General features: G+C 33.7%; 1 protein-coding gene across 3 annotated transcripts in view; it reads left to right on the forward strand.

The window, feature by feature from the left end:
* The first annotated feature begins 205 nt into the window (after positions 1-205).
* Positions 206-24389, forward strand: part of DYNC1I2 (dynein cytoplasmic 1 intermediate chain 2) — a 55988-nt gene continuing 31804 nt past the window's right edge. Inside the window, exons 1-6 of one of the 3 annotated variants that reach the window (XM_065931758.1) lie at positions 453-606; positions 1803-1919; positions 4091-4208; positions 14631-14721; positions 20064-20123; positions 22551-22666. In XM_065931758.1, coding sequence (XP_065787830.1) covers positions 1812-1919; positions 4091-4208; positions 14631-14721; positions 20064-20123; positions 22551-22666 — 493 coding nt within the window. In that variant the 5' untranslated portion in view covers positions 453-606; positions 1803-1811. Of the gene's footprint in view, positions 361-452; positions 607-1802; positions 1920-4090; positions 4209-14630; positions 14722-20063; positions 20124-22550; positions 22667-24389 lie in introns of those variants that run through there. The other 2 variants (XM_065931757.1, XM_065931756.1) reach the window with 2 other exon arrangements.

Below are 24389 nucleotides of genomic sequence, written 5' to 3' on the forward strand. Positions count from 1 at the left end.
ACAACATTGTGACCAGTGACCAACCGAGGAGACTACATTAAAGAGAACAGCGGGAAGCTTGTCTCTGAAATCTTGAAGGAAGGCCTCAAAGAGGGAAGGCGAAAGACTAGGAAACACTACACGTCCCAGCATGCTTTGCGACTACCGTTGTCCACAACCCCCAGAGTGCCTTGCTCGCCGAGTGCCGATTTCCCTCACAGCTGGGGCTTGTAGTTCTCTTTGGAGCCAATCCGGCGAGGGCGGTGTTTGCTTAGCCAGCCGCAGGCTATTAGGCTTAGTCTTCGAGTTTCGGCAAAGGGGAAACACTTCGGGTCCTTGGGTGGAGTCTTTGTCTCATCTCTTGGCTACTGCTTTACTCAGGTAAGTGGTAGGGAGGCTACTTCTTCCCGCCGCTGGGGCCTTGCCTTGCTGTCTGTGAGCGACTCGGCTGGGGCGAAGCCGTTTGTCTCTAAGCTCTCGCCGTAGCAGCCGCCGCCCATCCCTCTTTGTGTGCTGAGGCAAGCCGCGGAGCTAGTGGCGGCGGCTGTTGCTGTTGCGGGCGAAGGAGAGGGACGTTACCGGGAAGTTGCTGGCAGGCGGACTCTTCCCCATCCCGCCACCGAACAGGTGGGTGGACTGCCCGTCCGTCCCCTTCTATCTGCTGTGTCTCGCGTCGCGGCCCTAAGGGCGGCTTGGCCTGCTGACAGTGCCGCCCAGCCCGGCCCGGCCTTGGGAAGGAGAGGCGGGGTGGGTCAGGAAGGCTGGGGCCTCGACGAACCCACTCCCTTCTCTCTGGACCCTTCGGAGGGGCCCCGAGAAGCCTTGAGGCTCGTTGGAGGCCACCTCCCCAAGAGGCCCTAGGTGAACCGCGCCCTCTTGGTCTATACCCAGGGGAGAAGTGACTCCTTTTCGCCTTGCTCACCCGGTGTGTGTTAGAAAGTACCTAGACGCGGAGATTGTAGCGCAAAATTCCTGAGACTTTCTTTTTCTTGGAGTTTTAAGAAAGTGAATGTGTCAGGCCTGGAGGCTCCGGCCTCTCGCAGGTTGAGTGGTCCTGTCAGCTGTATGCAATTATTCAATCAGACTTTGTTGTTGGGCTTTGACTCAAAGTGTGTTAGAGTCGCTCAGTCATATCCTACTCTTTGCGACCCCAACATACTTAAAGTGTGTGTGTTGTATGTTGTGTGTTGTATAGCCCGCCAGGCTTCTCTGTCCATGGGATTCTCCAGGCAAAAATACTGGAGTAGGTTGCCATTTCCTTTTCCAAAGGGGTAGAATCCTGGTCTCCTGCATTGCAGGCATTCGTTACCGCCTGAGCCACCAGGGAAGCTCTACCTTTAAGTACAGTTGATAGTTATATTTGTGTTTTGCTTCTCCATAGTATTACTATTGCATGATAGTTTTAGAATTTATAGGAATTTTCTGTCTGACTGCCTGTTTTATTAGATTTCTAGGAGTGAATGCAGAACTGGTAGCTGATTTACTGTGTCTTAGAGCTTGGCTTTTAATGGCAATCCCTGTCCTCTGTTTTAAGAGCCAGAGACATTGTGTTAAATTTGAACATGTGAACATTAAAGAGTTTACTGAGTGCTAATTACTATGCTCAACTGTGAATATTTCCTATATACATCTGTTTATAATGATTTTCAGGTCTTAGTAGTATATATGCTTCTTTTATTTTAAAAGTAGAGTGTACATGTTCTCATTTGATGACCTTGAACTACATGGCCTTTCAAGACAGTTCTCTTCTTGAAAGACAGTTTTAAAAGAGTACTCCTTTTACCAGTTTAATGATGATTGTAAATGATTGTATGCTTCTTAAGGTTGCAAACATGTCTGACAAAAGTGAATTAAAGGCAGAGTTGGAACGTAAGAAGCAGCGGTTGGCTCAAATCAGAGAGGAAAAGAAGAGGAAAGAAGAAGAAAGAAAGAAAAAGGAAGTATGTTTGATTTTTTAAAAGATAATATAAAATAATTGGATTTTAAGTACTTATACCTTTATTGCTTTCAGAATAGTTAAAATTCCAGCAGTTGTGACTGCACATATAGCACTCTAGGTGAAAAGCTCAATATACATACTTAGTCTTCTAGGAATATGTTTACTATATAAAGTAAGGGGCATCTGCCTTGTAATTACTGATAAAATGTGATATAATCAGAGCTTAGTTTGGACTTTGAGCTTATCTGAATATCTTACCAGTCAGAACTGCTAGTTGTCAGAATAAATAATAGCAAAGAGAAATATAGACTAGATTATTAATTGTTAAGGGATTATTTAATTGATTGTCTCTCCTTTGTCATGAATTGGTCATTGAAATATTTTTACCAGGTAGTGGGTTTGATACTATCATGAAGGTGGGCTAGATACTTAGATCTGATTTTTGGCATCACCATTTCATTATGTATGGCAAATATACATTGACCCTGAGCTAGAGATATTTTACTTGCTCCTGTCTTGAAATGTACATTTGTCCCAATGAAAACCGTGTAGACAGATTTGTATATTTTTATCTTCAGTGTTTTAAATGGGCAGTGTTAAGATAGTTTGTTCCTAATGTGACATTAGTATGAAGTTTTTCTATGTGATAGCCTGAACCAGGGGCCCCCAACCTCCAGGACCTAATGCCTGGTGATCTGAGGTGGAGCTGATGTAATAATAATAGAAATAAAGTACACAATGAATGTAATGCGCTTGAATAATCCCGAAACCATTCTCCACTCCCTGTCCATGGAAAAATTGTCTACCACAAAACTTGTCCCTGGTGCCAAAAAGGTTGGGGACCACTGGCCTAAATAATAGCCAAGACTTCTTGGAATCTCTTAGGGAAAAAGAAAAACCAAAGGTCCAATTTATGTGCAGCATTGCTATGATGCTGTAAAAGCCTACAATTAAAGAATTTTCTAGTTTATTCTGAACCTTTTTGTGATCCATTACTGTAAGAGTGTTGGACCTTTAGGTTAGCTATTTGATTAAAAACTGGTAGAAGCATGAGTAAGACTGGCAGAACCATTCCAAACTAGTACCTATAGTCTTAAACCCTTCAGAACTGAGAGCAAATTTGGTATTTGTTTTCTAAACATGGCCATAAGTGGCTGTACAGAATATCTATTAGGTGGTTTATATCTAATTTAAAGTTTATCAAACATTACAAGAAACATTAAATCAGTGCTATTAAACAGTAAGTCTAATCGCTATATATTGATACAGTGTTTACTTGATAATATAGTTTCTTTGACTATTTTAATGAAATTTTTGATGACTCTTTTAAGTTAAAATGGTATGATAGAATATTATGACTATAAAAAGTTCACTGCCAATAATTGTATGAGTAATGGTTGTCTTAGCTGAAATAGAGTTTTGAGGTGTATACATAAGACTTTTCCCTTTAAGGCTTAAATTTCCCTTGAGATGTTGAGAATATTGATTTGAGAGTTTTGAGGTTTATAACTGGAAGATTTTGCTAAAACTATAAATGGCTAAAATAAAAGTTGGTAAAAATTTCAGTAACAAAAAGTTTTGTGCTATGCAAGAGTAAATTTTAATTTAACCAAACCATGAAAATAAGACCAATAGTTGCTAAAAATAAAACCTTTCTCCAGATGAATTTTTGACAAACATCCTCTACATAAATTTGCATAAGTACAGTGAAGACTACATATAGAAGTTTGAGGCACTTGTACTTTTTCAACAAATCAAATTGTTCATTTACTTAAAATTTGTTATGTCTTAAATGATAGTCTTTATTTTTTTTTTCATAGCATTTTGATATTTATGTATTTGTGAGATTTCCACAATTCTTGACTATGGATAGCAGTTTCATATTATAAATTAAATAGAAATTGACTGTACTTTTTGAACGTATCTGTTCAGAATCTTTTTGTGAGAACTTCTTGATTACATATAAAAATGAATCAATTTAATACATATCATTTGGAGATTTTTACTAAAACTATGAGAATGATTTTCATTTGGTGACTATAATGTGTATTCAAAACTAAGCCCACCTCCAGATGTATACAGTGTTAGCACATTATTTAAAACATATGTATTTTTGCCAATAGAAGTGTCTCATACCGTATGTAAATTTAAGTTTTAACTTAAAAAATTTAGACGGATCAGAAGAAGGAAGCGGTTGCTCCTGTGCAAGAAGAATCAGATCTTGAAAAAAAAAGAAGAGAAGCTGAAGCATTGCTTCAAAGCATGGGTCTAACTGCAGAATCCCCCATTGGTAAGGATAAGATTATTATATCTGTTAATAAAAGAGAGGCATAGATCTTACTCAGCTCAGATATACATGAGATGAGTGAGTTGATTTAATGTATTTTGTATATCTTTCTTATTGTGCCTCATAAAAAGCATTAATCTTATAATTTGTTTGGAATTGACTTTTTCAGATGTGTTAATACATTGTTTATTTTGTTTGTTCAGAAGAACTGCAAGACTATATTTATTAACATAAGCCAGTTGCCTTTTCTTGTTAAATCAGTAACTTATTTCGACAGACATTTGTTGAACTAGCTTTCTGTGCCATACTGTATTAAGCTCCATGATGATTGTGATTCCTGATCTTCTTAACTCTATAATCCTTTCTATAAGTTAAAGACAGGTATAGTGAATCAAAATTCTAAAAGTGTACTGATGTTCAAAGGTATAGGAGTGGAAGGAGAAGCTTATAACCTTCTGCTGTCAGTGCTAATAAGGGAAATAATATTGGTAGCTGATTTTGGCAGCAGTTTGACTTAATCTTGTTCTTTTTCTGGACTCTTCATTTTTATAACAGTACTAGACCAAAAAGCTGAAATAGTAAAAGTACTGAGGACAATCTTGTTACATATAGATATTAAATGCTTACTTAAAATAATTCTGAACTGGGTGCTGTTACATAGTATTTTAGTTTGATGTGGCTTTTGTCATTTAGCATCCTAAAATTCAGGGTTAGTTTGTGGGCTAATTCCATCTAGTCCAGAGGACAAATAACAGAGGTAGTACCTGCTGTATGCCTATTGTTGTGAACGGCAAGATAACAGTCTTTAAGTATTATAACTGTCTTGTTAGAGTTACTATTTCTAGAAAGTTTTAAGGTGAAAAAAGCTGGTTACTTTCGTGGTCTGGCTTCATTGTTATTTCTTTCAGCTTGTGCTGTGCTTAGTCACTCAGTTGTGTCCAACTCTTTGCGACCTCATAGATTGTAACCCATCAGGCTCCTCTGTCCATGGGGATTCTCCAGGCAAGAATACTGGAGTGGGTTGCCATGCCTTCCTCCAGGGAAATCTTCCCAACCCAGGGATCAAACCCAGGGCTCTCACATTGCAGGTGGATTCTTTATCGTCTGAGCCACCAGGGAAGCCCGTGAATACTGGAGTGGTTAGCCTATCCCTTCTCCAAGGGATCTTCCTGACCTAGGAATCAAACTGGGGTCTCCTGTATTGCAGGTGGTTTCTTTACCAGCTGAGCTACCAGGGAAGCTCTTTCAGGTTATTTGTCTTTTTCTTATTGATAAAATTTGAAGGTTGAAGTACTTTAATTTTTATGTCTTTTATTTGGTAAACTTATGTTGCACATTGCAATTTTAAAAGGAAATTAATCAGAACACTTTTATCTTGTTAAAAAAAAAAAATACCCTAGAGCCTAAACCAGGTTGCTTATTTGCTGTATAGGCTTTAAGTGATTTTTTTTCCTGAGCCTTGGCTTTGGTTTACTCCCATAGGATTTTTTTGTTCCTTTTCTATTCTCTTTAGGACTTCAGTTTCACTAAATTCACTTGCTCATATTTCTCAATTTATGGCCCACCTCCATCATCTATTCTTGAATGTTCTTTAGTTGTGTGTGTGTTTCTCCTTCATTACCCCTCTCCAATTTCATTCTCCTTCACAGTCTTGCATTAAGTACTGATTCTTGGGTTTTTAACATGCATCCTTTTGATCAGTCTGGCACGTGTTGACATTTTTCCAGTTTTTATGTATGTATCTGTGTGTGGATATGTTTTATGTGCATAAGTGGTATTGTGCTCTGTGTTTCACTTTGTCTTTTTCCTTTTTTTCAAAGCAGTTTGTATTTGAGATTTACCCATGATGTTACATATAATCTAGTTACTTATTTCTAACTGATACATAATATTCTATCATATACTGTATTTTACTTATCTGTTCCCTAGTGATTTCTTCTGTCTCTTTGCTTTGCTTTCACAAGCAATACTGCAAAGATTATATTCTTTTCCCTTGAAAGGACTGTGGAAGAGTTTCTCTGGAATGTATGCTGAAGAATTGGCTTGGTATGTTATTGTAGGCTTACATTTTTTAGGTCCTACCTACCACTCTGAAGAATAAGTTTATCCTTCTGCTACCAGTGTGTGAGAAAGTAACTGTTTCACTGTATCCACATCACTTGATATTATCCAACTTTCTAATTTTTGTCTACTTGATGGGTGTAAAATAGTATGTCAAAATGTTTTAATATACATTTATCTGTTTACAGTGAGAGTGACCATTTTTTCATTTATCTACTTTTCACATTTTCCCTTCTACGAATTGCATATTCATGTTCTTTGTCCATTTACTATTAGGGTTCTTTATCTTGCTGTAGGAGTTCCTTGTATACTTAAGAGAGGACTTATTTGCTTTAGTTTTTTTAAAAATACCTTCTCCTAGTTTATTATCTACAGTATTTAAAAAAAATTTTATTGAAGTATCATTGACTTGAAATGTTGTGTTAGTATCAGATGTACAGCAAAGTAAATCAGTTATGTCTATACATATCTCACTCTTTTTTAGATTCTTTTCACATATAGTTCAAGTGTTGAGAAGAGTTCCCTGTGCTATACAGTACTATTATGTATCAGTCAGTCATTTCAGTTCAGTCACTCAGTCTTGTCCGATTCTCTGAGACCCCATGAATCGCAGCACGCCAGGCCTCCCTGTCCATCACCAACTCCTGGAGTTTACTCAAACTCATGTCCATCGAGTCGGAGATGCCATCCAGCCATCTCATCCTCTGTCGTCCCCTTCTCCTCCTGCCCCCAATCCCTCCCAGCATCAGGGTCTTTTCCAACGAGTCAACTCTTTGCATGAGGTGGCCAAAGTATTGGAGTTTCAGTATCAGCATCAGTCCTTCCAATGAACTCCCAGGACTGATCTCTTTAGGATGGACTGTATATGTCAGTCCAAATCTCCTAATTTATCCCTTCTTCTTCCTCCTGGTAACCATAAGTTTGTTTTCTACATCTGTGACTCTATTTCTGTTCTGTAAATAAGTTCATTTGTACCTTTTTTTTTTAGATTCCATATTTAAGTGATATCATATGATATGTTTTCTCCGTCTGACTTCATTCAGTATGACAACTTTAGGTCCATACATTTTGCTGCAAATGTCATTGTTTTGGCTTTTTGGTGACTGAATAATATTCCATTGCATATATGTACCACATCTTTATCCATTCCTCTGTCAAAGGACATTTAGATTGCTTCCATCATAGTATCTTTTATTGAAACAGAATCCTTCATTAAAAAGAATTATTCATTTGGTTGCATTGGGTCTTAGTTGCAGCACCTGGGATCTTTGCATCATGAGGGATCTTTCCTTGCAGCATGTGGACTCTCTAGTTTGGTGCTTGGGCTCGGTAGTTGTGGCATGCAGTCTCTCTAGTTGTGCCACATGGGCTCCAAAGTGCATAGGCTAAGTAGTTGCAGCACGGGGCTAGTTGTTCTGGAGCATGTGGTCTTAGATCCCTGATCAAGGATCGAACATTTTGATATGTTTAAATCTTTTATTTTAATAGTGGTCAGATCTACCATTTATAAACGACAACTCCCTCCCTTTTTTGGTTGTCTTTTTAAAAGATATACTTTCCTACTTTGAGAATACAAATATATTCTACATTTTCTTTATTATTTTAGCCTTCACCTTTAGAAGGCAGGGATCCAACCTGATTTTTCTCCATTTAGTTATGTTATTTAGGGTTTTTCTGTGTATGCCTATAAATGAAATTTGCCTGTAATTTTCTTATGCTCTTCATGTTCAGTGGCCACCATGGTTCTGGTTTTAAAATAAGTTGGAGAGCTTTCTCTTTTGCTGTTTGGTGGAACAGTTGTAAAAGATAGATATTATCTGTTCCTTAAACACTTGGTGGAACTCAACTGTAACATTATCTCAGATTATGCTTTTTGTCCCCAGAGGATAGTAGAGAACAGGAGTTATTCACCATTTCAGTTTTTCTAATGGTTATAGTCTATTCAAGTTTTTTGTTGTTGTATCAGTTTGATTTTTTTTTAAATAATAAAGGTTTATTATCACTCACAGTTTCTGCCAGTCAGGAATTTGGTAGTGGTTTAGCTTGGTGGTTCTGGCTCAGGATCTCTCATGAGGTTGAAGTCAAGATCAGTCAGAGCTGAAGGTTTGACTGGAGCCTGAGGATTTGCTTTACCAGCCATGTGATTTGCTCAGTCACGTGGCCAGCAGGTTGGCTTTGGTTGTTGGTGGGAGGCTTGAGTTCTTATCTGTGTGGGCCATTCCATAAAACTGTCTGCTTGAGTATCCTTGGCAGCATGTCACCTAGCTGCAGTGTGTCAGCAGTCCCAGGAGAAAGAGAGCTGGAAAGAAGCTATCCTTTTTTGACTTAACCTTGGAAGTCAGAGAACATGGCTTCTGCCGTATTCTGTCAGTTGGAAGAGAGTCACTAAGTCCAGCCCACATTCACAACGAATTTTGACATTCTTTAAAGTCACCTAAATATGTATGACAAACTCATGGATCTTCTCATATTTTGAGATGATTATGTGCTTTTTATTGCCTTTAATATGTTCATATAGTTTATATTGTTAGGTTTTCAAATGTATAAGCATGCTTACATTTTGGAATAAATCCATCTTAGTTATGAGAAAATATTTTTCTTACATAGCACCAATATTTAGGAATTCATCTATAACTCAGAGTCAGTCCTATAGTTTTTTTCCTTTTACTATATTTTGTCTGGTTTTATTATGATGATTATAGTAATCTCATTAAGTGAGTTGTGTAGTTTTCCACCTTCTGTTCTCTCACAAATATCTAAAGATCTTTCTAGTATTTATTTGAAATTAGGCCTGGAGAATAAAGGATACAGGCGAAAGCATTGGCTGTCAAACTTTCTGGATAGTAGCAATAAAAATAGTTTCTGAAATAAATAAATAAATAAACAAACCCTAAATACAAGAGAAATTAACCTAAATAAATATCAGGTTCACGTGAAAAAAAAAAAAAGTTTCTGTATCATAACCTAGATGGATACTTGTTTTTCTTTTCACTACAGATGTATTTATTAAATATTTTTAAGTCGTAGAAGTATGAAAACACCACTAGAATATTCAAAAGGATTTATTAAAAACATCAGTCTAGTTTTAGCTAAAATGTCCTTTTTCCCTTTTTAAAAAAAAATTCTACTGAAAAGAATTAGTTTTTTTAAAGAGATACAGCTAAGATGACTGCTCTTAGCTTCTCTTTGCTGATAGATTATTTATTTGATCATTTGATTGTTTTTCTGTCAGAGGTCCTTAAGAACAGTGATAGCATGTTACATTTTTTATCCCTGGTGTCCATTGCAGACTGGATGCTTAAATGATTATTCAATTATTATTAGGTCATATGTCTTTCCACCTAGTAAGACCAATAAGAGCCATCTGCTTTAAAAACAGTAACAACAAAATCTTGTTTAAATTTAAGCAAAATGCATAGTGGAAATTGAAATTTGAATATTTCACAAAAGAAATATGGCTTGATTATTCTTTTAATGAAATTTAAGTGGCCAGTCTTAAAGTTAATTTTAGGCACAACTTTCAAGACATATTTTATCAAATGTGAAGTTAATAAACACTGATTTCCCCCACCCCCCAAAAAAGTGAATCTTTTTGAATGTGTAACTACTGTTTTAACCATCTTACAAAGAGATGAAAACCGATTTTGTCAGTTGTTCTGTAGCCTGAATATGTATCAGTAGGGCATAGTATATTGCTTTTATATACTGTGATAATCAGTTTTTTATTAGGAATAAACAAAGTTTGGTAGTCAAAATAAGCATAGCTTCATTTATCTCCTTCTTTTGTAACTTCCAATATTTTAAATCTGATTTTTCCAGTTTTATCAAGAAATAATTGACAGATACATCACAGTATAAGTTTAAGGTGTACATCATGATGGTTTGATTTATGTGCATATGTAATATGCATATGTGTGTGTATATATATATACATATATATGTGTATATATATATACATATATATGTATATATATTTATGTACAGTAGATTTGGTTAACATCTATCATCTCATAGATAAAAAGAAAAAAATTTCTCCTAATGATGAGAGGTCTTAGGATTTGCTTTCTTAAAGTTTCCTATGTATCATACAGCAGTGTTAACTCTAGTCATCATGTACAACATTCCCTAGCACTTATTTATCTAATAACTAGTAATTTTGATTTTTAGATAGAATTTCTATGTTATCAACTCATTTTTTCAGGTTTAGCTTAATTTTAACAATTCTTATAGTATTTTAATGCTATAAAATTTTATTAATTTCTTTTACAAAATTTACCTTTGGTCTGAAACAGTAAAGAGAATAAAGGAAACATTTAGGGGAGATTAGAGGAGGGATTTAATGCTATCAGAAGAAGGGGTCATAGGAAAGGAAGATATTGATATTTCAGAAAATTAAAGTTTAAAGCATCATCTTTCAAGACAAAAAAGATAAAGTATGAAAACTTAAAGTTATTTAAATGTTAATATTCCAGTCTAGAAACACTTATAGCCACAAGAGGGCATTACTGTGTAACTCAGCCTTTGAGTGCCAAGAATCATAGATGAGCTATAAGAGGCCTCACATGGTTTGGTTATCTCAGAAGCTCATTCCTCCCATTTGTGCTCTTCCAACACTCCCTACATTTACTTTCTTTAGCTGTCCACCTTTTCTGGGTTCTTCTTCCTGGCAAGAGCCCCTTCTTGCTAGAAACTTTCTTCTACTTCAAAAATAATTGGGCTGTGCACCATCCTTGTTCATGTCTGTGACTTTTGTGTAGTTCTCAGTGGTTGACTCAAAGTTGACTCTGGTTTCTAAATCTAGGTGCATGCCCAAGTCCTTTGTGGTTTTAAAATTTCTAGTTGTTTTCTTCATAGACCAGTTGGCAACAGAGTTAATTTTATATCCTGGGAAGGCCAAGCTCTAAGCTAGTAGAAGAGGCCTTCTTGGTTCTTGGTGCGCTTTTTGTCATCAAAAATCAGTGTCACGGCCTTCTAGTATTATTTGCATAATCGGTGCAGTTAATGGGGGTAGATTTGTCTTCAGTTTACTTCACATTTCTTCCTTGGTTTTTGAAGAAAGGATTAGATATCTCTGCTCTAAACTTCTAAGAAATTTAAATTCATTCACCTGATTCACTCATATCATATTCACTCATAAATCTTTTATTTTGTACCATTTTTTAAAACCTTTCTTTAGACTATATACAGAACTGTATGGTGAAGGTAATCTGATTGAATCACTGTTCTAATCATGCAAATCATATTTCAGGTACTTTGCAAAGGCTAATTAATAAAGCTTATGTTATTTCTAAAGCTGATTGTACTCTTAAACCATTTTTGAAAATGAATTCTAGAATTAAGTCTTTGCTGAAATTTGAATGGCTATGAGCTATTTAGTTTTTGTTTTGTTTTTTTTAAGCTTTCCTGAGTGCACGCGTTTATTCATTTTTGGGTGGTGTTTATTGGAGGCTGGGAGTATAGTGACATTGCCTTATTGTGCAGTTACTATATTCTTTGACTTTTCTAGACTAACTGGGTTAAAATAAGGTTGTCACCAAATAATGCTTCCTTTCCCTTTTTTCCTGTTTACATTCTTCCTTTTTCAATGATAGCCATATTCTTTTTCTAGATTTGTCCCTTCTGTGGTATAGATTGATGTCGCAAGATGAGTTTGGTGGGCCAAATAAAACTTTGAGTCCTTAATGAGTATCTTTTTCAGCTGGTTTGAAAACTGTCTTTTGGTTGAAAGAATAGTTCTGAGAAAGAGATTTTTGTCTAGTTACAAACTTGAAGTTGTGATTTATTTTGCTTCTGGCTGAAGATCTGTGTTAATTTGATTGCATCACCCCTGTGATTTATTTTTTATTTCTGAAAGTTTGAGAATTGCCTAGTTTAATGTATTTACTTATGTATGTATAATTGCTGTTTAACCTGTTTTCATAAAATATTTGAGATAGCATTTTTTTAAACACAGTCTTAACTAGTTCAGATACTATGATGAACTTATTGATTAAAGTCACCAGAAAGGGGAAAAAAACATTAACTGGAAAATAATTTTATAATTTATCACAATTAGATTGATAGGAATATCTCTGTTTTCCTGAAATCTTTCATTTATGTAAACTTAGAAAAATTATTTTCCTAAGCCTAAAGTTAAGTATATAATTAAAAAAGCTAAAAATTTCTTCTTTGGAAATCTTTAATATGAAAACATTGTAGTACCTCACTATAACTCAATACACATATTTGTGCTTATGCTTACAGCACAGTAGACAAACCACTGTTAGATATTACCTTTATTACTATATCAGTTGGGACTTGGGGGAAGCCTCACAGTGAGAGTTGGACAAAAAGATGAGGAAAAACTTAACCTTAGAGAAGTTCAGTTCAGTCGCTCAGTCGTGTCCGACTCTTTGTGACCCCATGGACTGCAGCATGCCAGGCTTACTTGTCCATCACAAACCCCCTGAGTTTGCTCAAACTCATGTCCATTGAGTTGATGCCATCCAACCATCTCATCCTGTGTTGACCCTTCTCTTCCCACCTTCAATCTTTCCCAGCGTCAGATTCTTTTCCAATGAGGCAGTTCTTCATATCAGGTGGCCAAAGTATTGGAGCTTCTGCTTCAGCATCAGTCCTTCCAATGAATATTCAGGATTGATTTCCTTTAGGATTGACTAGTTGGATCTCCTTGCAGTCCAAGGGACTCTCAAGAGTCTTCTCCAACACCACAGTTCAAAAGCATCAATTCTTCAGTGCTCAGCTTTCTTTATTGTCCAACTCTCACATCCATACATGACTACTGAAAAAACCGTAGGTTTGACTAGATGGACCTTTGTTGGCAAAGTAAGAGAAGTTAGGGGACATTGAAGTTCTTTTATTTCAGATACAAGTCATGTTTAGCTACTTTGAGTTATACACGCAGCCCCTAGCACAGTACTATCCACATGTGAATTATATAAAGGCAATCTGGGTTTTAGCATTGTTTCCAAGAGATTTTAATTGCAAAATTAGAAACCGTTTATTATATTTTTATGGTCTTTTGAAATTTGAGCAAGAATTAACCACAGTATCTCAGGAAATCAACATTCTAACTGTGTTTCTTTTCCTTCTAATCTTCCTGTTGGTTTCCAGTAGAATTTGGCATTGAAAACTAAGGTTGATCTGTTTTGTACCTATCTTTAAGATATAAATCATCATACTATACTTGGTGCATTTTGTTAGATTAGCAAACCCATTGTTTTTACTGAAGCATGTGTAAACATTTAAACATAGTTTTAAGGATTCAGTGAAAGTGACTATTCCAAAAACAGACTTTTAATTAAGTACATATTTCTTTAGATTGGTTCCTATGTAACTAGGAACTTAACCTTCTTTTCACTAAACTATTAAAAGAAGGGCTTGCAGTTCAACATAAAATGTATTAGTCACTTGATATTGTATATTGAAAAATTATTTTAAAAAGATACTTGTGGTTGGGGGCATTTCTGGTAAAATTGAACCAGAAGATGGCAGTGATGATCCTCTTATACTCCCTGAAATGGTAATCAAAAAGTTTACAAGTATAATAGCATGAAATACTCATGTTCAACTTTTGGTATCTAATGTTAAAAGTAACAAGTTAGGGGAGAGCATTTGCTGTTTGTTTTATATACTATGAAAAATGTGTATTTTTCTATAAGAAGGGATTAAGAATATTTTGGGTGTCTGTATCTTTGTCTGTACACTTCAGTTTTTTCTGAATACTGGGGTAAGGAAGTTACCATTAAGCCTTGCCTTGTTTAAGTTGCATGCATCACTTTATGTTATGCATCATGTCTAGAAGGCATGTTGTTTTATGGCCTGTTTGCATTTTTCACCCAAATTGCTGGAAACTAATGAACTTTTAAAGGAGTCATTCCTTTACCAGTAGTCATTTCTCTAAATTGGCTCTTTTTATTTATTTTTTTTGGAGGGGAAAATTATATCATTTAAGACATTAATTTTTTTTGAAAGAAAAGATTGACAAAAAATAAATGATCTGGTGATCTTAAAAGCAAAAAGTTAGAAAGGGGAGAAGGAATGCTTTCCTTTGAAAATTAGTACCCACATTTGGTGTTGGCCGAAATGAAAATGCATCCTTTCATAATCTTGCCTTTTTTTTTTTAATATAAAGCCCAAATGCATTTTGCCAGAGAAATTGCATGAATCGTCAGCATGCATTGTTAACTTTGTCTTTCTCCTCTTCTTTTACTGTTCATTTTCATTCATGTACTTTTGTTTTTTGGTTTGCCATTATTTTTTCTTTTTTGTTAATTACTTCATATTAAATTACTTTTGAAACGTCATAAGCTGAGCAACCTCTCCGTGTAGTAACAGCGGATACCTGTCTATTTCACTATTTAGTCCCTCCTCCTATGTCTCCATCCTCCAAATCTGTGAGCACACCAAGCGAAGCTGGGAGCCAGGACTCTGGAGATGGTGCGGTGGGATCTAGGTACAGTAATCTTCTTTCAATATTTTAATGATAGAATGCATTTACTACCCAGTTACTGTCAGTGGTATAGAGCAACTCTAAATAGTTATGTTGAGTTAGTCGTAACATTTTGAAATCTAAATGACACAGAAATTGTTTATTGTAAATTGGGGGGAAATTTTTTTAAAATGTTATTTTACTGTCACACTTGATTAATTTAGCTACTGAGTAGTTAACTGATTTATGCTGATTTTCTTATATTAAAAATAGAAGTGTTAATTCATTAAATTATTGTCTCTATTTAAGCAGCAGTGTATTGGTTATTATGTGAGTGTTTTGGGTATAAATAGTGTAAAATCTCTCTTATGGTTAGCTTCCATTTGGTAATTGAAATAAACAATTCAGTTAAACAGCCTAACTCTATTAAGTTATTCTAATTAGGTAGAAAATAATAACACATAAAATATCAAGAATAAGGAATAATTGCTAAGGAAACATTGAGTGTTTACTGGCTTCAATAAAAATTTTAAAAAGTATTTACTGGCTTGAGGGCATTAGGCTAAGTGAAAGAAAAAAAGGGAAAGACAAATACAGTATGATCTCACTTACAAGTGAAATTTAAAAAATGAAACTAGCTCATTGATACAGAGAAAAGATTGATTCATTTTTATTTTCATTTTTAAAATTTTTGATGTTTTCCAGAGGTGGGGGAGGTAAGGGGTGGGCAAAATGGGTGAAGGGGGTGAAAAAAGACAGACTTCCACTTATAAGTCATGGAAATATAAATGTCCAGCATGGAGACTATAGTTAACAGTTTAACTACATTATATATGAACACCTTATGGTGGTTTAGTTGCTAAATCATGTCTGACTCTTGTGACCCCATGGGCTGTAGGCTGCCAGGCTCCTCTGTCCATAGGATTCTCCAGGCAGGAACACTGGAGTGGGTAGCCATTTCCTTCTCCGGTAGTTAACAATAATATGTTGTATATTTGAAAACTGCTGCGAGATTGGGTCTTAAAGAGAAAGAGAAAATCATAAGAAAAAATTTTATAACTATGTAAGATGAATGTTAACTAGACGACTTATGGTGATCATTTCACCATATATACAAATATTAAATCACTATGTTATATACTTGAAACTAATATTATATACCAGTTATACCTCAATTAAAAAAAAAAGTTCACTGCCAAGTTTTCCTGAACTTGCATCTTCCTTGTAAAACAGTATCTCACATTTGTTTTATCATCCTGTATACATGTTGGGACTTGATTTTCAAACATTCAGTAAGATTTCAACTTCTTTCCAAATACCATACTGAGAAAAGTATTACTTCTCTGTCACACTCCGAATAATACCAAATCTTTATTTAACAACATCTTACATTTTGATTTCTTTTGGCAACTGAAATGAGATTAAACATAGCCAGTTAAAAAGCTTTATTCTGAATCCTTATTTTGGGCTAGGAAGTTACATGTCTTCCTCAGGAAAACCTAAACACACCTTTTAATGAGAAGTAAGCTAAGAAGTTTTATCTTCATGCCCAGGCACCTCGATTGAAGTTGCAAACAAGTAATGAGTATCTAAAAGACAAGACAAAAAAAGAAGAAAAGGGGCTAACTAATCCATAAACTCAGTCCTTTAATCACTTTCTGAATAATCAAGTTGTCATTAACAATTAGAAGATACAAAAGGCTTACCAGTCTGAGTTTGAGATATGCTTTCCAAACCTGTTCTGTTTATAGAACTGAAACTGCAGATTTAAGCAATAATCTTTTTGGACGTTAAGTGACATGATAAAAGAATATATTATAGATTAAAGGCTGAATTTATTTAATCTAAGTTCATTTTTAAAGGCTAAATTTGTTTCATGCTTTTGTACTTCTGTATTTTTATACAAATATGTTAGTATTCCTTTCCTAGTAAGCAAGTGGCATTTTCTGAAGGGTTTTATTTTTCCCTTATAATACATTACCAAAGTAAAAATATTTCCCAAGGTAAAAAACACAAAAAAAATTTATTAAATTTCTTTACTTGATATTATATATTATTTTAATGCCTATACTGTATTGTGTTAATTTACTGTTCTTGATTTTGAACAGAAATAGGAAGATTACTCTAATGCAGCATCAGCTAGTTTGCTTTCAAAAATACTATGTAGCATGTATGCAAATTAAAATATGACCACCTGAGTTTCATTGGAAAACCTAAAGACTATTAGAGAGGTCCAATTGGAATATTGTAAATTGGTATAGGAAGTAAATAACTGTTAAGAAATATGTTTATTTTGTTAGAATATATATTAATTGAATTGCCAATTTAATGTTAAGTGCTATAGGCTATCACAGAAAATAACGTTCTTGGTCCTTGCCTTCATGGAACTTGCATTCTAATGCTCATTAATTTACATAACTTAAATATAGTATTCACTGTATTTCAAAATCCTAAGAATAATGTGCTAAATTGTGTTTAAAGTGTAGATTTGTAGATGTAAAACAAGAAAATGAGTATTTAAATATCTTTAGGGATATGTATTTTTATTTTTTATATTATGAAAATATGATAACATTTACAGGAGACTTGGAAAATACAGAACAAAGTTACATATAGTTCCACTATATTGCAATTTTTTAAAATACATAAGTATTTTTAGTTGGAGTTTCAATATCAAACTCTCAAAAATTAGAAGAATGGACAGAAAAGTAGAAGGATATAGTAGACCTGAAAAGCACTATGAACCAATTCAGCATAATTAAAATGTATACAATTTTCACACAACAGCAGGATACAAATTCTATTCAAGTTCCTATAGACTATAGACCTGGAGACACTGAAACATATCCAGGAACATAAAACAAGATGGAAAAATTTCATTGTCTAAAGGTATTGAAATCATACCTGTGCTCTCAAGTCTGTTATCACTGTGAAATTATGTTAGAAATCATGATCAAAAGATATTTTAAAACAATCCACATATTTTCAAATGCAATGTGACAATTACCAAGAGAGATCTTTGACTTAGCTATTGAAAGCCTCAGTAAAGTTAAAAGACTGAAAAATCACACAGGGTGGTTGCAGAGAAGAAAGCATTTGAGAAATTAATATCAAAATGAGAAATTAACATCAAAGATACTTTTAAAAAAGGGTATTTAAAAAAAAATTTTTTTTAAAAGGGTATTTTTTTATTAGAGAATGAGTACAAGATTAATGGGAGAGAAATCCTCTTTTTGAATGAGATGACTTGATATCTTTTTAGTCTTAATATATACGTCATCTCCTTTGAGAATCCAAACTAATTTGTAATTGTTAATTTTCAAGAGGACTAAATATGTTCACTTTTTAACATATATGTACACACAGCAAGACTATGAATTCCTTTAAATCATCTCCAGATTCCATAATAGAGAAATAATTAACATTGTTGATTAATTGATGATATTGGCAGTGAAGTAATCGCATTTTAAAATGTGACTTTTTAAAAGAATGCTAGAGTCTGAGAAAGAAAAAGAATGGATATAAATTGAGCTGGCATGATGATAATGAAAAAATAAACAGCAAAATGCATGAAGATGTGTGAGATGTATAAACCTATACACTCAACTCCTTTAACTGGCCAAGACAGTCGATGGATTACTACACTTGGGGAATAGGAAAAAAACATATTAGACATTTCCAAGTATGATATCAAAACATCTGAATCACAGTTTCCCAATGCCAAAAGTTTCTGTTCGGCCTGGTGGTAATTTATGAATAAATACATAGGAGGCCATGAAAAATATTTCTGTAACTTTGCTGACTGGCAAGTTGCATATCGTTAAGATTCTAGTTCACTTTCTCAATCACTTCTGTTAACTCTCAGATTTAGATAAGTTATTCAATGAATAATCCATGCTCCTTATCCTTTTTTTACATTCTCTATCAGTTTATCTCTTGGACTTTTGATTATATGTGTCAGGATTATATTAAAATTTTAATTTGTATGTCTGGAGATGCCTTTAATATAATCCCATACTTTGTATAATATATTTTCAGTACTGGCTCTGTTCTGAGGTAGAGTTTTACTCTATTTTAGACCAAAATGACATCCTTAACAAGGAGCTCTATGTCATTGGTAACAGCTCGAACTCTTAGAGAATGTAAAGGGTATGTACAGAACATTCCTTGGAGAGCATCTCATACAACCTCTTCTGGTTTAACAAAGCCTGAGTTTGTTGCTATTCATTGCTTAGTATAAAGTAAATCTTCACTGTGGCCCCTTCTTTCTTTGTGTACACACATTACCATTTATATCCCAACATCTTTCTTTATATTTTTAAAATGAAGCATTTCTCTAGTTCATTTGATTGCTTTTACTGTTAAGTTGCATAGGCAAGTAAAGATTTCCTTTCTTATATTTAAATATTATAGTAGTTTTAGTTGTACATTATAATTTGTTGCATAAATGAGAAACAAATATATTTGACAAAGATGGTAGCACTGAATGTATTGTGCTTAACTTTTTAATAGGGATTCTGAGCATCATATGGTACTATACATAATTATCTTACATATTGCTAATCTATAGGAGTACCAGTGTGATAAAGGACCTTTTATTCTAGTAATGACTAAATTTTCCTTAAATCTTTTGGAAAAGATCCCGTGGAAGTTGTTTCCCCAATAGGCAAGGCTAAACACAACCAAATACTTATTTAGGATTGATATTCTCCAAAAGTTTAGTTTAGATAAATTCTTTGAACATAAAATATTTTTCCTGGCAAAAAAAAGTCTGCTTTTTCCTAGAGACAGAAATCTTTAGTTGCTTCCTAAAGCAGATGACATGTAAGCCCAAGGCAGTGCTTAACCCATAAATTACATAAGGGTCACATTTTGGAAACTTAAGCTATTTTGTATCCCAGTGGAATAGTCTTTGGTTTTCTTACCAAAAGGCTTATGTGTTGACTCATTTCCTTTACCAATATGACAATTTCCTGCACACATTTAATGCTTTGGGCAAGATTATGATATGTTAACTAAGATTTTTTTTCATTAGGAAACTTCAAATTTCAACTATACGTATAGCCTAGGTTGTTATCATCCAAAAACGTGTTATTTGGGATGTTGGCTGTCTTGTCTGTTTTTATCCATTATTTTGCAAGAATAGTTTCTTATAATCTGAAAATACTGTCTTTTTAACTATTCTAGGTTGTATGTTTGCATTGCATGCACTAGAGCATTTGACTGATATCTCGTGTTTTTTTGTACTAACCAGAACATATGGTTTTTAATTGTGAACAGTACTTTAGCTATTCATAGAATGTATTTGCTTGACTAACTTATGGCCTTTTTTGCTAATGCTTCATGGTTGTCCTACAACCATTTAGGACGCTGCATTGGGATACAGATCCATCAGTTCTTCAGCTTCACTCAGATTCCGATTTGGGGTATTGAATAGATTTATTACCTTCCCTCTTTTATAATTAATTTGATTCTCTGTGAAATTGTCCTAATTTTATTTTTCTTAAATTTCTAACATACAGATAATACGAAGAGTGATATTTCACTGTGACACCTCATTTGTCCTCTGTCATTAGTGAAAAAAAATATTTTATGTATCTGATTTTATAGGTACCCTAAGTCTTATGAATTTAAATGTCTAAATTACTTTTATTATTGCTATATTTTTGATGTAAATTTTTCTACAGTGTATTACAAACTTTCTAAACTTTTAAAAATACATACTCTACATGCAATTGAATCTTTTTGGGTTACTCAACATGAAAATTTATTTTCCTATATTAAAATATCCTGATGATATTTAAGGTTTTGAGAGGAACAGAGCTGTCGGTTTCTACACTGTGGCTCCAGATTGCTATTGATTTATTCATTTATTCATTTACTTATTTATTCTAGTCTCCAATGCAAACTATAAATGTTTACTTCTGCCTCTGTGTCTGACTCAGATAGCTCTTTTCCCTTGATAGTTTGAAGCTTCTAAAACATACGTCCCTAATACCTTTAGAAATTAGGTCTAAAGTAAGAATAAATAAGCCTTACGTGCATGCTAAATTGCTTCAGTCATGTCCAGTTCTTTGTGACTTTTTGTACTGTAGCCTGCAAGGATCCCTGTCTATGGGATTCTCTAGGCAGTGCTGGAATGGGGTGCCATGTCCTCCTCCAAGGGGATCTTCCCGACCCCAGGGATCGAACCCACATCTCTTATGTCTCAGGGCTCAAACTCACATCTCTTATGTATCTTGCATTAGCAGTTGGGTTCTTTACCACTCGTGCTACCTGGGAAGCTCTTAAATAAACCTTGAATAAGGCCATGTAACAAAAGTATATGGACTTCTTGTACATTAGCTGGAAGTCCTCTCTGTTGGCTGCCCTGAGGCTCCCCCACCCCCGGCTGCTTGCTTGTTCTCAGTAAAAGTGGCTTTGGATAAGAAAAGTATTATCTCCCCAAGTCTATCCCTAAATCTTATTTTGTTTGTTGTAGTATTGTGATTTTTATCTATTAAACCCTATATGTACTCAAGTTAGTAACTTGTTCTTAATGTTGTTGACCCAAGCACTTTTTTTCAGATATAAAAAATATCTGAAATTATATTTCAGATATGAGTAATTTATTTTTTCATATGGTTTACATCTTGAAAATTAGAATATAAAATTTATTTCAGATTTTGTTCTTAGAATGCTAAGTTACTTTAAATCTTCCTAAATTTTTCCATTTAATTCTTTGATTATGCTTTTTTTTTTCTAAGATATTTCCAAGGTAGAAAACACATGAAAAATTTCTTGTGGCCCACATTTGGGACCTTAGAGATAATTAATTCTTTAAATGTAGTAATTTTATTAAACTTTTTTATACAGGATTTTGAAAAGGATGTTTATATAAGAAAAAAGTTATATTACCAAATATATATACATATATATATTTCAAATATCCAGCTTTATATTCTTGTAAGACAGATTCATTATTGAGAATTTTGGGAGTTTGGAAGCATGCTATATTTGGTTTAGAATTTAGACATCTACTATAATAAGAAAAACTTCCCCCAGATGCAGAACAAAATATATTTTTCTTTTGGTACATTTTCATTATCCACAACTCTCTTCTGTTTGTCAAAAAATAGTGTATTTCACTTATTTAAAATAGGAGTGACTTTAGTAATTGCATGATATTCAGAAGATATGTAGCTTTAGTTTAGATCTAAAATAATCTGCACAATAGTTTGTCCATGTGTGAATCAAGGACAATATTGATCACACAGAGATTAGAGACTTTAAGTTTAAATATTTTATTTTATAATCTAGATTAACTGTATACTTCTCAATTTCTGCAAAATATAAGTAGAAAAATTTGTTTTCAACAGAAAGTTATTTCTCAGTCTTAAAGCCAGTGTCTTCTAATGGTGAAGGGAGACTAAATGTGGTATGAGTGAGATTAATATATTTAACTCTTAACAAAAAAATTCCAGAATCATATCCCTGCTAAAAACAATTCTCATAACCAACCATATTCAGCAGTCTACTTTGAAATTCCCATCTTTTTACTCTGTTATTACCCACACATTTGTTCTAAGAAACTGAATTATTTGCCTTTTTAAAGTGAAAAATAAACACCTTGAATGATTCAGAAATCTCTTTTGTTCTTGCTACCTTCTAATTCTTTTTTAAAATAAAGCCAATTAATTGTTCATTTAAATTTTCTTGAATAAAACAGGGGTTTAAATTACACTGTTGGGAAAAAAAAATTACACTGTTGGGTATACTATATTTAATTCTTACTTTTCCCAAAAAACATGGTTTGATGTAGTTAAAGTGTATCATTTGTAGTGTTTGAAAGTATTTGTGTTCACTTTATTCAGACGAGGACCTATTAAACTTGGAATGGCTAAAATTACACAAGTTGACTTTCCTCCTCGTGAAATTGTAACATACACAAAGGAAACTCAGACTCCAGTTATGGCTCAGCCCAAAGAAGGTGAGTATCTGTCCTTAAATATGATTGTCATTAATCCCCATGTTAAATAAGGGGATTCTTTTTTTGTTGTTGTTGTTTGGCACATTTTCTTAGGGGAACATTATAAAAATAATACTTTGAGTTTCTATATTTATGTATCTGCTCTTTAGAGTTTTAAAACTTTTTCTTGTAGAATTTAATAGAAGTATAAGCTATATATATGTATGTTTTTAATTTTGTTGGCATAAATACAAATATTTCCATTCTCATTTTGTTGTTGCTATGTGCTGCTTTAGAAGCAAAAAATAAATTTAAGAATGTTCTATTTCTGTGTCATGAACGTAATTCTTCCCAAAATGAGAGTATATCCAATAGTAAATGAAATAATGTAAATTATTTCCTTTGGTGCATACTATATTCTGATATACTGCCAATTATCTGTATTAATGAACAAATCTAGACCTAATTCATAAACTTCCTATTTTATGATATAAGGGCTCTACTATGTTGATTATATAGCAGCCTGTGATCTCTGTGAAACAGAAGGAGTATGCATAGACATTATTTTGGATGTGGAGTCCTTTGTGTCTTAAATCAGAAGGAGCTGACCATTTTTACAGTGGGGACTGATTTTAAAAATCTCACTGAATAGCTAATGATTTAAGCATAAACTTAATGTGATAGTTCTTGTTTTTCCAAGGGAAGCTAATAAATTTATTAGATATAAAAGAAGTTTACTTAAGGTCCCTAAAACAGATTCACAATTTCTTATCTGAAACTTATGGAGGTGTATATATATAGGGATTCAGAATTTTTTACATTTCAAAGAAGTAATTAAGTACTATATGTACCATGTGTAAATACTCCAGCAGCATCTTGGGCATAAATATTCAACAGGAAAAGATATAAATATTCAAACTGAGTGAGATAAATAATTATTATAGATACCTTTACTTCTGGTCATGTTAGGGTTTACCACCAAAAGAGTTACAGATTTTAGAGTTGATGATATTTTGGAATTGTGGGCCTATTATAATCCTTTTAGCAGTCTGTACATAAAGAACATTTTTCTTCTCCTCAGCCAGAAAAATTTATTATTGTTTAATTGTAGAATATCAAGCATAAGCACTTTATCAAATGTTTAAGTTAATTTATCTCTAAAATTTCAATTAAATTACCACATTTCTCCATTAAGGAGAAGCAAAAGTAATATTCATTGCAGAAAACCCCAAGATACAAGTAAGCAAGAGTGGGGGGCGGGGGGAATCCTTGAAATTCCTAGCTTATTACCAGTGAAAATCTTTAAATTTTCATACTTATATATACTTCAAAAGAAAAGGAGCTATTATAACTCTTTATAGATTTTTTAAACTTAATAGTAGATCATCACATGCACTTTTAACAACTCTCCTTTCCTTGCCCCCTAAGGATGGACATGACATAAATATCATGAACTTTTCCATTGATTTTCTTCATGTTCCCAAAAGGACTTGACATTATTGTGTGTACAATTAAACTCAAAAATTTTGAGGAAATTGGAATAAGTTTTTGTCCAATAGTTTTTTTTATAACTTAACCATGTGAATATTCATTTCTATGGATACATTTTTTTTATTCCTGCTGCTCCATCAATTGGTAAAATAGCTTTCACATTTGCAGAATCCCTCATCTTACCAGAAAAAAAGTCCTTGATGATAGATTTGTTTGAGACATAAACCACTTTAAAAAAAGAAAAGAGGAAAGA

The sequence above is a fragment of the Muntiacus reevesi genome, chromosome 3 (genome assembly GCF_963930625.1).
Source record: "Muntiacus reevesi chromosome 3, mMunRee1.1, whole genome shotgun sequence".
Classification (NCBI taxonomy): Eukaryota; Metazoa; Chordata; class Mammalia; order Artiodactyla; family Cervidae; genus Muntiacus; species Muntiacus reevesi.